This window comes from Apium graveolens, chromosome 9 (assembly GCF_009905375.1).
Source record: "Apium graveolens cultivar Ventura chromosome 9, ASM990537v1, whole genome shotgun sequence".
NCBI classification, from domain to species: Eukaryota; Viridiplantae; Streptophyta; class Magnoliopsida; order Apiales; family Apiaceae; genus Apium; species Apium graveolens.
This window is the reverse complement of record NC_133655.1, coordinates 15,610,594-15,624,422: the sequence shown is the minus strand read 5'-3', so window position 1 is coordinate 15,624,422 and position 13,829 is coordinate 15,610,594. Positions and strand designations below refer to the sequence as shown.

Genomic DNA, 13,829 nt, shown 5'->3' with positions numbered 1-13,829 from the left:
AAATTTTCTCTAAGTAAAAGATTATTGATTATACGAGTACATAATAGCATATTTTAATGGTAAAATTTGTAATTTTTAATCAAGTGATGCAATTACAAAAGTATTTGTCGTTTATTTGAATTATTTTTTTTGTACTCGACTAAATTAGGCGAGTACGAAATTAAAAGTATTAAGTCTCGAAAAGAAAAATGCCTCTAAGTAAAAATTATTAAATATGGCGATGCAATTAATACTATAATTATTATTGATTATCCTGGCAAATGAAGCGGCGGAGGAATTATTAGATGATAAATAAATAATTAGCAGTGTTATAAGAAATGAGAAAAAAGATAAAATTAAAAATAACACTTGTATTTGATTATTCCCATATATATATACATATATATATATATATGGTACACCATAATTCCATCATAAACGAAGGTTTTTAGTTAAATTATAGGGACAAATTATTTCGAAAAAAATAAGTTAAATTAAAGTCTTATTTAAGAATAAATCTTATAATAAATATACAATTTTGATTCATGCTATAATTTTTAATTTATAATTTATATAAGACTTTTTTTGTTGTTTTATTTTCGGGAAAGTATAAAAATTAATTAAATATATATTTAGAAGGATAAGTTCTCTAATATATATTTATTAATCAACTGAATATATATTTAGAAGAATAAGTTCTGTAATTTAAAACGGTCCGGCAACATAACTTGTTCTCGTTCATCTCGGGAACGTGTAACTTAAATATTTACTTATCTTTTATTGGGTTTTGTTATGACACACAATAAGAACTAATTCTCATAAATTTGGTACATTTTTATAGGTCATTTAATCATAAATATTATAGATCCCTGCATTTAAAACAACTCTACCAATAAAAATACATAAAACTCATTTATTATGTATTATTGGGCACACATTATAAAACCCGATCTTTTATCAAGAAATTTTTTTAGTTAAGAATGAGTAGTAGACAAAAAAACCGATAATTTAATAGTTAGAAATAAAATAATAGAAACACAAAGATAGAACAATAAAAAAAAGATCCTATCCCAAGACCAAACAACTGAGTGCCAAAATTTATGTTCACCCTAGTAACTCTAAAATGTTTTAAACCAATACACACAAACAAACATGTATATATACAACTACAGTCTACAACACACCAAACCAACAAAAGCCATAGCAATAGGCACCATAGAAAACTCACTCACAAAGTTAGTTAGTTACTTCCGATCACCTCCAAACAGTCCCTAACAAACAACTAATTATATGGCATCTTCAAAGGTGATGGTTTCTACCTCACCCACCAATCCGGATCCGCCACGTCACCAGTCATCTTCTTCCTTACATTTACTCGCTCAACACACTCCTTTCTCCTCCATGAACATGGACGATCTTCTAAAGAACATCTACTCCGACTCCGATCACTTTCCGGCCGACCAAATCGCCGGCGCGAAGAAGTCGGTGGATGAGGTTTGGAAGGAGATCGTTGACCAGCCGGTGGGCGGGAGCAGTGCGGCGCCGGCGATGACGTTGGAGGACTTTTTGACCAAGGCTGGGGCGGTGAGAGAGGAGGATGTGAAAGGCGTGGAGGAAGGTGTGTTTGGGGGAGATGGTGGAGGTGTGATGAGCGGCGTGGTTGCGTATCCGGTGGTGGCGAATCAGGTGTTTGGGAATGGTGTGGGGAGAGGGAAGAGGAGAGCGGTGGAGGAGGCGCCGGTTGATAAAGCTACGCAGCAGAAGCAGAGGCGAATGATTAAGAATCGAGAGTCCGCTGCTAGGTCAAGGGAGCGTAAACAGGTCGATTCTCGTGTTTTTTCATGTTTTCGTGTTTTTAATGAGTGATTGTTAGTTGGAGTAACTTTGCAGGCGTTGTGTTATTAATTGGTTTATTTACTGGAGTGTTGAATTTAGGGTTATAGTGTTGAAATTTGGTGTTTGTTAAATTTGTTAGGAGTAATTGGAGTTGTCAGTCCAATTTTCGTGAATAGTTGTTACTTGTAAATTTTAGCATGTTATTTTATGAGTGTTGAATTTAGAAGTATACTGTCGAGTTTCGCGCTTCTTTAATTTGTTAATGGTAATTGGAGTTGGTCCAATATGGTATTTGTTCGTGTTTTTCTATAAATAATTTGTAGTAGTAAATTTAAACATGTTATATTATTTATTGATTGATTGACTGTTGAATTTCGTTTTTTTTAAAGTGTTAGTACTAATAGGAGTTGTTAGGTTATGTATTGATTTCTTGTAGTGTTTCAGGCTTATATTGTTGAGTTGGAATCAATTTTTGATAGTTCTTAAGAATTTGTTAGTAGTAACTGGATTATGTCATGTGATTTATTGAAATATGTTGAGTTGGAATTGTCTAATGATAATTTTTTTAGAATAAGTTAGCAGTAATTGGATTACGTTATGTCATGTGCTGATTAGTTTGAGTGTGAAATTTAGGCGTATACTGTGGAGTTGGAATCGCTGGTGACGCATTTGGAGGAGGAAAATGCAAGGTTAATGCAAGAGGAGGTATTGTTTCTTTGATTCTATAGAAGTACACGTTTCATTGTATAATTGGAAAAATTTAGGCGTATACGTTGAAAGTGAATATCTCTTTTATTATTTGATTGGGATGTGATGATCGGAAAAATTAAATACTTGATTTGTGTAGACATAGCAAGTCTCAGGTTGATTAAACAAGAAAGTTGTGATTTTTGTATATCTGTTGCTTAACAATTGATACAATATTATTAGACTTAGGTGCACCATGAAATTGGGTTCAGATTTCAGAGTAGCAGTATGTATGGCATAATTGGCATTCATTGAATTCTGTTTTTTGGTCGAAGATCTTGTAACCTTGCATTATGATTCGAGTTCAATTTACTGATATCTAGTTAAAAAAGTTTTTAAGTGCCTACTTCTTTGAATTTGTGGGGCATGTGATATGTCTCTATATTTTGCCTTGGGGTTATATATGTTAAATTATCAAATACATGATATGTTTCATATTTATTGAATCATACGATTAACCTTGTATTTGCAGCTCTTTAAATGCATGAGACATTATTTACTGAATTAACTCACAACTCACGTTGATACTTCTATCGGCACATTGTATTTAGTCTTTTTTGGTAGACTTAGGCTTTGTTAATATTTAAGAATGTTTGTTGTCAGCGATATATATTAATGATTTATCTGTTTTTTACTTGTAGGCTGAGCAGACCAGAGAGCGATTTAAGCAGGTAATTATGCTAATCTTGTATTGCTTCTGTAAGGATATATAGAAAAGCCTAAATCATCTACAAGACTACAATAATTTCTTTTCTCCGGCTCCTACTTGATATTTATATTTACGTTCTTTCTTATATCTACGACTCTGCATATTGCTGATTTGCTATGTGTATTTCTAAGGGGCCTACTATGTGTATTAGATTGTGCTAATGATTACTGAATATTTTTGTTGGTGACGGCACGGATGTTTGCGGATTGATTACATGACGTGTACCTTCCAACATAATATAGTGTCGGTTTGTTGTCTATTATTCTGCTTTGCAAACTAGGTACTCTTTTCTGGTGCTTCAACTTAACGAGTTTGGGAAAATTCACTGCACTAGCCCCAAATCTTCAAAACATCTGGCACCTTATTCTTCTTTCCAGTGTCTGTAGCTTGAGCAATACTTCTGCTTTAAATTTTTAGCATCCCAGCTCTTTTTAGTTCGATATAAAATATGAGTTTTTCCTAGTCACTAATCCCTCAAGCAATTTAATTTCAGCCTGTTTTTGTAACCTTTTTCTCTTAGATTAAGTTGTTTTTTCAACTAGAAAAGCTGTGCAAGATGGAAAGCATGCTCCCTTTTGTCATTGTTGATCTTTGAATTATGGCTCTTACTGAAGTATTCCTCATAACAAATGCATAATGTCTCGTGAAACCAAGAGTATGGTGCCTTATTAAAGAGTCTTCAATGAGTTAGTTCCATTAGCAGCTCTGACTACTAACAGTAGTTCTTGTTTTATTATTGGCCAAGACACCTGAAACCTGACTATCTTTGTTACCCTCACCCATAGAGTAATTCAGCCTTATCTTCTTAATCCAGTCTTCATCAAAACTGAAGGACTTTCGCTCACAGACTTTTCGGAAAATATGTCCACTGTAAGCAGATCGTTACCAATCGCTGGCTTCTCGCCTTTCATCACTAACCAGCAAAATTTTCTTGCGTTCCACTGGCAAGTCCTTGCATTTTACTGCATCCTTCACAACTAGAACCTACTTCCACAATTTCATCCTCACCACATGCTTTCCATCCCGAGGACGACTCAGATAATCGACTAGCATGTAATTTCTTAGTATACACTAAATGGTTACCAATTACTATTAAGTATGTCTCAGTGATGGATTTTATTCTTCATCATTTAGAAATCCAGTTAAAATACTAGCTGTTTTTTCTAAGAATTATAACAATGTCAGACAATGAAATAGTAAATTATACTTTCTCATACATGTTCTTTAAACATAATCAGATGAGTAGATTCGTTAGAACCAACATAACAAAGACTAGTGTGTTATATTGATTGTTTCTATTAATTTGTTAAACTTAGACCACACTAATTTGTCTTTTCTGATTGTCATACTTAATGCAGATTTGACCAATATGTTTTTTTATGTGCTTATTATGCAGCTCATGGAAAAGTTGATGCCGGTCGTGGAAAAGAAAAGACCACCTCGAGTTCTTCGAAGAGTGCACTCCATGTAATGCTAGTTTCTTGGTTATTTATGCTCATGAATAAAAGATATAGAAGAACTAGCATCTTTGGCAGCAACATGGTTAAGCAGACATGAGAAAAATGACAAACTTCAAATTGGAGCCGCAGCGTTCATATGTAAAGAGAAGCTAAATGAAGCCCGCAACATACATATCCTTAGATAAATTAAAGTAAAGAGAGGTTTTGTCAACAGAGGTGACATGTTTAGTGAGTATGGTTTTATAACGTATATATAGGTGGTATCGTGTAGGTGTAGAGGATCAAACCTTGGTGTTCTGTAATTATAGTTGATCTAAATGCTGATCAGAAGGTACCCTGAATCAAACTAGTAGTATACTTGACCAATACATGATGAAAGTCTTAGCCAGATTAGCCTGGTTATATCAATCTATAATCTTAGGTTACTAATTAAATCCATCTTTAATCTTGTTACGGATATGATTACTACTAGTATCACGTAACCAACCCATGCTTAGCCATTGAATTAGTAGTTATGAGTAGTTTTGATGGTGAGTAGAACAAGTTTAGGACTGCACAAGATATTTCAAAGAACAAACGAGTTATGGAAAGATATTGGAAGCTCAACTGTATATGTCAGTGCATTACCCATTACATTTAAATTAACCCAAAGAGCGTTCTTTTGCAGCAGAAGATAAAATGTTAATGTGTGTGCACGTCACATGTCAACATTTGTGATTAGATTTGGATCGGAACGGAAAGTTTAGGAAGATGAGGTAGATAAGAGGGATTTGCAATCATTTTATCAGTCAATTTTGTTATCATGTACATGTGAAAATCATAATCATATTATCGATTTGAAGCAAGTTAAACATGACCGGTGTGTTGACGAGCTCGAGTTTAAATGAGAAAACTGAGGAGCTGAGTTTAAATGAGAAAAATATGCAAAAAAAATTAGGTTTTATGGCTCAGATTGATAAGAAAGAATTCAGCTTCAGTAGGAAAATTTCCAGTAAAGTGTACCCGTCCAGAAAATATAGTATTTTAAAACAGAGTCAGAGACGATATATGTAGTTGAATCATTGTATTTAAGACCGGTATAATACAGGGTTGTCAAAAAATTCGAAAAATCCGATATTCGTTCGAAAAATTCGTATTCGTATCTGAGAAAAAACAGATATTATTCGTATCCGAGAAAAAATGGATATTATCCGTATTCGAATTCGGGATATTCGAATCCGAAACTAAATACATATATGATATTTAAATTATATAAATATATAATTATATAAAATTTAAAATTTATTGTTTTAGTTTATAGTGTACGTTTATACAAATTTTATATAATTGTACACATACTTTATACATATATAAATATATTCTTTGTATTTAATCGTAGAAAATGTTCTATAATCATCGTCAAAATGGTAGGGGCAACAAAAAATTCAAAAATCCGATATTTGTCTGAAATATCTGTACTCTTATCCGAAATAAAGCGGATATTATCCGTATTCGAATCTGATAATTGCGGATGCGGATATATCCGTATCATCCGTATCCGAATATATCCGTATCCGAATTTTCCATTTATAGCCTAGTATAATCTATAGTATGTAACAGAATATTTCATTCCAGCCTGTAGATAATCTGTAATGTTTTCTGATAATAATAAAAGAGGGGGACCAGTACATAGCAATAGTTATGTAATTAATGCAAACTATGGGTTAGAGCTGGGACTAATGCTTTGTACACCTTCCAGTCCCATCTCAATTATATAACGATAAAGATTAGAGTTTTGCCTAAAACGGTTTTGAAATGATAATGTGTTATTATATTATAAGTCATTTTTCCTTAAATTAAATGAGCCATTCATGCATACTTATAAATCTCATGACTGAAAAACACGTGCATTCCGGTTATGTAACATTGCTAATACACACGTATACAACCAAGTCCATTGTTGTGAAATGTCAACAGCAAAGCAATTTCCTTCTTCTGTGCCAATTATTTTATACTAGTAATAAGTAAAATCAAATGATCTCGAGCTTTTTTCACGAACAACATATATGAACAACATATATAGCTACAAAATTAATAGCAATAATTTTATTTTATAATTTTTTTACCATAAACTCATGAATGAATTCATCCACATTGTAAGTTAAATAAAGCCAAAAGCATGTCAAACATAAGAGAAGTCTACTACCAAGAATCATGTGAATAGATTTAAAATGTCATGTTCATCAGAAACTATAGCTGTCCTATTATGAAATCTCAACTGCCAAGCGTGCATCAAGTTGAACAATCACCTCAGCATCAATTTGTGGACACAAAATCAAGGAAAAAGTTTCAATAATACAGGACTTCCTCAATGGTAATGCAAAAAAAACAATACAGCAAGTCCCTGATGGGAGGATATTAACAGAAACCTAATCTTGTCTCCAAACAACCAAACATCTCTTCAATGAGATGCATTATAATACTCTACATGTTCATCTAATTACAGTTCCCACCACTAAATTCAACTAAAGGATGATAAAGCTTCAGTTTAAGCTACTCAGGCCACGTTTAGATGTTCATTAAACGCAGATAATGACCGAAATTCGTGCAATTCAGAATCAGAAGACTGTAACAAAACCAAGTGTTAGGACGAGGGACTGCGTTGAGGATTAGACGCAGCCTATTCTCCTCTGACAATTGACAGATCATGTTATTTTTGTTTCACAGCAAAAGCTAAAAAGACATTCATTTCATCAGATAATTCTACTGTTCAGCTTCAAACCAGCTGTTCTTGCACGAATGTCAAATTTAATGGTTACAACAAGAAGATTTAACTTGTCATTTCAACAATACATGTACTTAACTAACTAAAAAACAAAAACAGTAGAGTAGCAGCTTCTTTAATTTTCCCCTCCAAAACTAATTACAGATAAATTAATTTCTTAGTCACAAAAAAACATTATTTGCTTTAGCCACTCTAAAGCATCAATTCAGAATGACGCGAAACATTGTGCACCAAAAGCTTAAAATCAAACTTGAAAATTAACTTGTCATAACATTATGCACAAAAGCTTAGATACAAACTTGAAAATTAACTCGTCGGTCTCACAATCATCATTGATGGATGGCCAAAATGATATACAATGAAAATGGAAACACAACTGTGTGAGTCAAAATGGAAACACAATTGTGTGAGCTATTTCTTTTAAAAGAATCTTCGCATATACATGAACTTGCTCCTTCAATCAAGCCTCGCGAAAAGATATAGAGAAACAGAAAACCAAGCAAGTAATTTGGATAACACCTTAGTTCAGGATGGTCCAATATAAACACTCGTATATTCTTTACATGATGAAAGGTATGTTTATAAATACTAAAGTACCTGCACAATAAGAATCAGGGAAATTTCCTGAGCTAGGCCGGTCAAAACACAAAGTGCGGATTCTTCCATTTCTTTTGTTTGTTCTTCATCAGTTGTAATCTAAATTACCAAGGCTAGTTTTCCCTCCCTAATATTGCAAGACCCTCAATTCGGGAACTCATTATTTTGCGAAACACTTCCCTTAATTGTCGTTCGAGTGGATCCATTCCAGTTCTACAAGTTTCACACACCAGACTTGACTCCTTAACTGCAAGCTTCGATTCTTCCTTTTGTTCCTCTGTCATAGGAAAGTGGACAGAATCAACAACGTCTGTGATGCGTCTAACACTGCTTTCTAGTTGATATATCTCCTGCAGTAACCCAACAGAGCTTCTGCGATCTCTCTTCTTAGATTCATCCATGATCCGGACATGAATCAAGTAAAAAGGAGTTGACCATGAGAACTGCCTTGGAATCGAAAAATGAATTTGAAGACTGCGATCTTGACAAGGAATAGCAGCAACCAGAGCCCACAGTACAAACATGAGCACAAAACTCATTGTAAAGATAGGAACTGCAAGCCCGTTGGTTTCTGTAATCTCATGAGCACGCGGTGGAACTACCCCATATGCAATGGATTGAAGCTGCTTTGTCGCTGACCAAGAATTTGATACACTCCAAGACAAAGACCTTGAGTGTCCTGGTAATCGATAATGCTGCTCTTTCCCCTTATTATGCCACCCAAAAGACTTATTCCTGTGTGATACAACACTACCTGAGCCCTTGTCATCGAGCATTACAAGTGCTAACTCTGTCAAAGCTTTTCTTGCTCGACGAAACGTGCCTTCACCTATGATCCTTTGTTGAGAACCAAAAGCACTAAGAACCATATCCAAATGCTTATTCCAAAGCCTAATCATATCAACCCCATCTCTAGTAGCATTACATATGTCAAGCGCCTTAATGCTCCTCTCAAAGTAATCAGAAACCATCTTGTCTAAAGGCGGTTTTGAAATTTCAACCTTATGCTTACATAAAAGCACCCTAAATTCCTCTTGGCATTCAATCAACGCATCAAGTAACTTACTTACCCAACTAAGCGAAAGAAACTCATCGGCTTTAGCAATCGAGAGATCATGAAATCTTTTAAAAACTTTACTCTGAAATAATTCAAACTCGGTATTCTGAACAAGCGGACTACGATTTGATTCCAACGAATGAATTCTATCATTTCCTAAACCAAAAACTGAACGACGAAATGTGGCAAATGGCATTGACAATCCGGGACTATCCGAAGAAGGCATTTTCTTTTTCTCAATCCAAACAACACCTCCTCCAAAATCTTCAAGAACACCTCAATAAACACTACAATAACAATCCAAACCTCCTCAAGAACACCTCAATAAACACTACAATAACAATCCAAACCTCCTTAAGAACACCTCAAAAACACTACAATACAATCCAAATCTCCTCAAGAACACCTCAATAAACACTACAATAACAATCCAAACCAAGGTGCAAATAGCAATTTAGCAAAAACCCAAATACCGACAATTAAAAACCCCTCTAACATGCAAAAAGGGCCACCAAAAATTTCCCACAAGACATTAAAAAATACAAAAAGATTCAAACTTTCTGAACCTAAAGCAACAAATATGCAATACCCAGATAATAGAAACTTATAAAACAAGATAAAGCATATGCCAAACAGCTCACACCTTAAATCAAATAGCAAGAAAATCTTGAGTTGGGGTTTAAATATGATACTTGCAAATATAATAACATCAAAATAGAGATTAAGTTCTTGGATTCTAAAACCTCCTGAAAGAAAGGAGATATAAGAGCAATATAGTATTGTATTCAAATCTTCAGAAACTTGTGCTATCAAAATCTAAAAGAATAGATTTTGTACTTAAAGTTTGGTGCTTTGTGCTTTGTTTTCATGATTCAAATATATATTGTTTGTTTATATACTAGTTGAGAGCTGAGCCTTACTTGATACATTTTGGACCATAATATTCTTGCACAAACAGATGCTACATTAATTATTTTCGTAGATAAGATGATCTGGAGCAATTAATTGTGCACATATCACATTTGTTATGTCGCAGCCTTAGATTGTAAAAAACATTAATTTCGGGTTAAATATTAAAATGAACAGTAAACTGAAAATCTAATATTAATTTTATTATCAAATTTAACAAGATATTATTTGAATGACTGAAATGGTAATAAATATCAAACTATATCTTAAAATATGTCTCGAAAATTAAAATTTATTTTCATCAAATTCTATACAGTTTTCTTGATTTTCTTACAACCAAATAAATAAAAATGTATGAATTCTAGTATATTTGATAATATAGTGAAATTTTTAAAAATTGATCTAATATTTATTTTTAATTTTTTAGTTGTATTTTTTTATTTAAACAAAAATAACTAGTGGATAAAATTTTAAAAATCTCACTAAATCATCTAAATACTAGGAATTCATAACATTTTTCATTTAGTTGTAATATGATTAAAAAAATGGAGAAAGATATCAAATTGATGGCTCATTTCATCAATGTATCAAATAGATCATTATTTCCAGTTTGTCTCATTTTGGTTACTAAGTATTTGAAACTTTGTATCAATTTAGTTATTTAAAAGTTAAAATTTTGTATCGATTTAGTGATTGGAAGATGATTTATTTGATATAAATTTTTAAATTAATAATCAAATTTAGTCAAACTAGAAAGTAATCACATACTTGATATATTTGGACGAAACGACTTGATATTTTTCCAAAAAAAATGTATAGAACTCCATAAAATATTTTTTTAATTTTCGAGCACTTATTTCTAGAGCAACTATTTTGAGGTATCCGTTTGATATTTATTATAATTTTAGTGATTTAAATAATACTCCGTTAAATTTGATGATGATCTCTTGAGTGACTATCTTGATATTTAACCCTATTATTTGATATCAATATTGTTAAAACATTGCTATTTTTTAATTTTCTCTTTTTCTTTGAATAAGTTCTATTTCATTCTTGTACGACTAAAGTCAAAAGTATAATGATATCATTTAAAAATAGTAGGGGTACATATTATGAAAAATCAATTTTATAATGAATGATTATGCTGGTAATATCTCAATTTATTTGGAAAGATCCACCGATATTTTATATAATAATTTCATAAAAGGATTAACAAAAACTGAGGAGGTAATTTGTAGGAAATCTATTAATTTTAGTTGAAGGATGAGGTTGTCATGCAAACTACATTTTGACTTCAAAATTCAAATGATAAGAGTATTCAAATTAGCAGCTGCACTTTTTTGAACGTGTGATTTTCAAACTCAATTCAGTTTTAGAAAATAAAATATCACCCCATATTTATTTATTAAATACAAAACGTTCCAAATTGTGAGTTCAATTATTGCTCAATCCCAAATTTATTTATTAAAATATATACTCATTTACGAGATTAATATAATACAAAATTAGGGTTGATATTATACTATACTATCCTAAATTTATACCGGTAGTTAAATTATTACTTTATCTTGCCAAGACTCGAAGTTTGTTTGTTGGGCCTTTTCATGTCCGTTTGTAGCTTTTTAGGATTAAAAACTGAATGGGGACCAAATTAAATTCAAGAGTTTGACATATTACTTGACACAGCTCCTCATTCTTGGCCAAGAAAAAATTTGTGGCACCTTCTCCAAATTTATCTCTTGGCCTGAGTGCCTTAAGACACAGCTGTCATGCAGCTGCAAATGTGATGTGTCATTTGTTGGAGATTCTGGGGCTCCTACAAATATCTTAACGACCTTTTCAATGAGCCACTGGGGTGGTAGCTGTACTGCTCCTAGGCTGTATTGACTGTTGCTGGTTACATCGCCATTTATAATAACCTGGATTTTGCCTCTTGCTAATAACCTTTGTTGCTCTGCCTCTTCTGTTTTAACTCCGTAACTCTGTTGAACACTCGCCACTTGGACATGAATTTGAATATGTTGTGGTGTACGATCATGGACACTTCTGATCATGACAATTGATGTTCTATCGATTTTCTTGAATATAATGTGATCATCTGATTTATTTCTGTGGACCAGAATTTCATAAAACATAAATAATATAAGAACATGTTTCATGAGCTAACTCATTATTCAACAAGGCTTGAACTGACTCCGGCTTGCTAGTGAGGCCAATTGGTATGAGCTCAAACTCATACTATGAGTTATCTGTAGGTAACTCTGCAGTTATGGAGGTTTTATTAACAGCCTTGCTATTCATTATTGTTATGCATCCCTCAGTTTGTCGTTGCAGCACCACCTTCTTGACAATCTTAATATAGCGATCTTGATTCTTGGAAGCCATACGTTACTGCATTGTGCTATTTTGATAATGTACAAATTACACATCGAAGTCACATAGAAAAATGCTCTTAATTCAGTGTGAAATATATCTGTCCTTGCACCACATGTCTGATGTTTTTGCAGGATCATTGCCTATTTTCAAGGCATCACTTATTGTAGTGACCCTCGGTTGCTTCAACACCCCACCATCAACTGGGAGTAGAAGTATTTTACAAGGATATCATGTTGTTTTTTCTTGATTGATCCTTGTTGCTAAGTGTGCAAGGTGTCTTGCTTGTAGACAAGGCATTAATGAAGATTTTACTTGGCTCTTTTATGACTGGTCCTAGTTGATGTTACTAGTTCCCGGTTGGTATCTTTCTTTTCCTACCAGCATATTACTTGCATAAACAACCTTGCCTTAAACTATTTGCCCTAGATTTAAGACTTAATACAGATATTAAGGCTTACTTAGTATGTCGAGGTTTTGAGAGAGCTGGGAACTTAATATGGTTTCGAGTGACACATGAGTTGCAAGGGATTAGCATGATCCTTATTTGTCTAGGTATGCATCTTGTGTTCTTATCGATCTGAATCCTCAAATTTAAACACCATCCGAAGTTTTCCAAATAAAATTTTTGTTGCTGGATAGGTAGAACTGGTACCAAACACAATAGACCTTCCTTCTACTGCTATGATCATCAGAAGTTGTTGGCCAAACTCTGTGGTCTTTGATCTAGTTGATGTCCAATAATTGTTGTTTGCAAGTGGTCAATTCTATTCAACATTCATGGCTCTTAAGTCCCAATACCTGTTTTCAGCACTATTATGTGATTACTACAATTGGATCTGCATTGGAGATGTACATTACATTCACCAATTTACAAATATATAAAGCAATGATTCTTGCAAAAGGTAAAACAACCCTTTCTCTTCACAGGCAAAGATGTTCCAACTTTCACCCTTTTCCTTCACAAGCTTAGATTCTTTCACTTTCACCCTTTAATGCCTTTCACAATACAGGACGACAAAGTTTGTTACTTTCTTTTACTAACATTTTAACTTTACTTTTTTCCAATTTGCTTTAAAAATAAGAAGGTAAATTATCAGATGTAATTGTGCTGTGAAAAGATCCTACTTATGCTCTTTACAATAATAAATAGCATACAAGTTTATAATCAGCTCTAAAAGAAAAGAGATGGCAACCAAAAAAGACTATATAGATACTAGATTCCATCAAGAGCCACTTTAACAAATTTATTGACAAATCTGCAGAACACAACATAGAGCAAGGGCTGAACAAATGGTTCTCACCATGTCCCCACGCTGAACTGGTTACCATGTGAACCTCGCAGTTAGCATATATATATTAAGGTAGGGAGGATTTTGGGGGAGGGGGTGAGACAGA

General features: G+C 33.2%; 2 protein-coding genes across 2 annotated transcripts; one reads left to right on the top strand and one right to left on the bottom strand.

Annotated features, from left to right (window-relative positions):
* The first annotated feature begins 1,134 nt into the window (after positions 1-1,134).
* LOC141684186 (bZIP transcription factor 12-like) lies at positions 1,135-5,099 on the top strand. The gene is made up of 4 exons (XM_074489026.1): positions 1,135-1,800; positions 2,449-2,520; positions 3,204-3,233; positions 4,668-5,099. Exons 1-4 carry the CDS (start codon positions 1,270-1,272, stop codon positions 4,740-4,742), a joined length of 708 nt encoding a protein of 235 aa, XP_074345127.1. The 5' UTR covers positions 1,135-1,269; the 3' UTR covers positions 4,743-5,099.
* Positions 5,100-8,205: 3,106 nt separating this feature from the next.
* On the bottom strand, positions 8,206-9,375 carry LOC141685049 (protein BYPASS1-LIKE-like). The gene has a single exon (XM_074490173.1). The coding sequence runs from the start codon at positions 9,373-9,375 to the stop codon at positions 8,206-8,208; it is 1,170 nt and encodes a 389-aa protein (XP_074346274.1).
* Positions 9,376-13,829: the final 4,454 nt, after the last annotated feature.

Excerpts from the sequence above, each read along its gene's own strand:
- LOC141684186 (XM_074489026.1), top strand. The coding sequence starts at position 1,270 with ATGGCATCTTCAAAGGTGATGGTTTCTACCTCACCCACCAATCCGGAT. Across the intron at positions 1,801-2,448 it reads GGTCAAGGGAGCGTAAACAG|GCGTATACTGTGGAGTTGGA; the intron begins GTCGATTCTCGT and ends TGTGAAATTTAG. Across the intron at positions 2,521-3,203 it reads CAAGGTTAATGCAAGAGGAG|GCTGAGCAGACCAGAGAGCG; the intron begins GTATTGTTTCTT and ends TTTTACTTGTAG.
- LOC141685049 (XM_074490173.1), bottom strand. The coding sequence starts at position 9,375 with ATGCCTTCTTCGGATAGTCCCGGATTGTCAATGCCATTTGCCACATTT.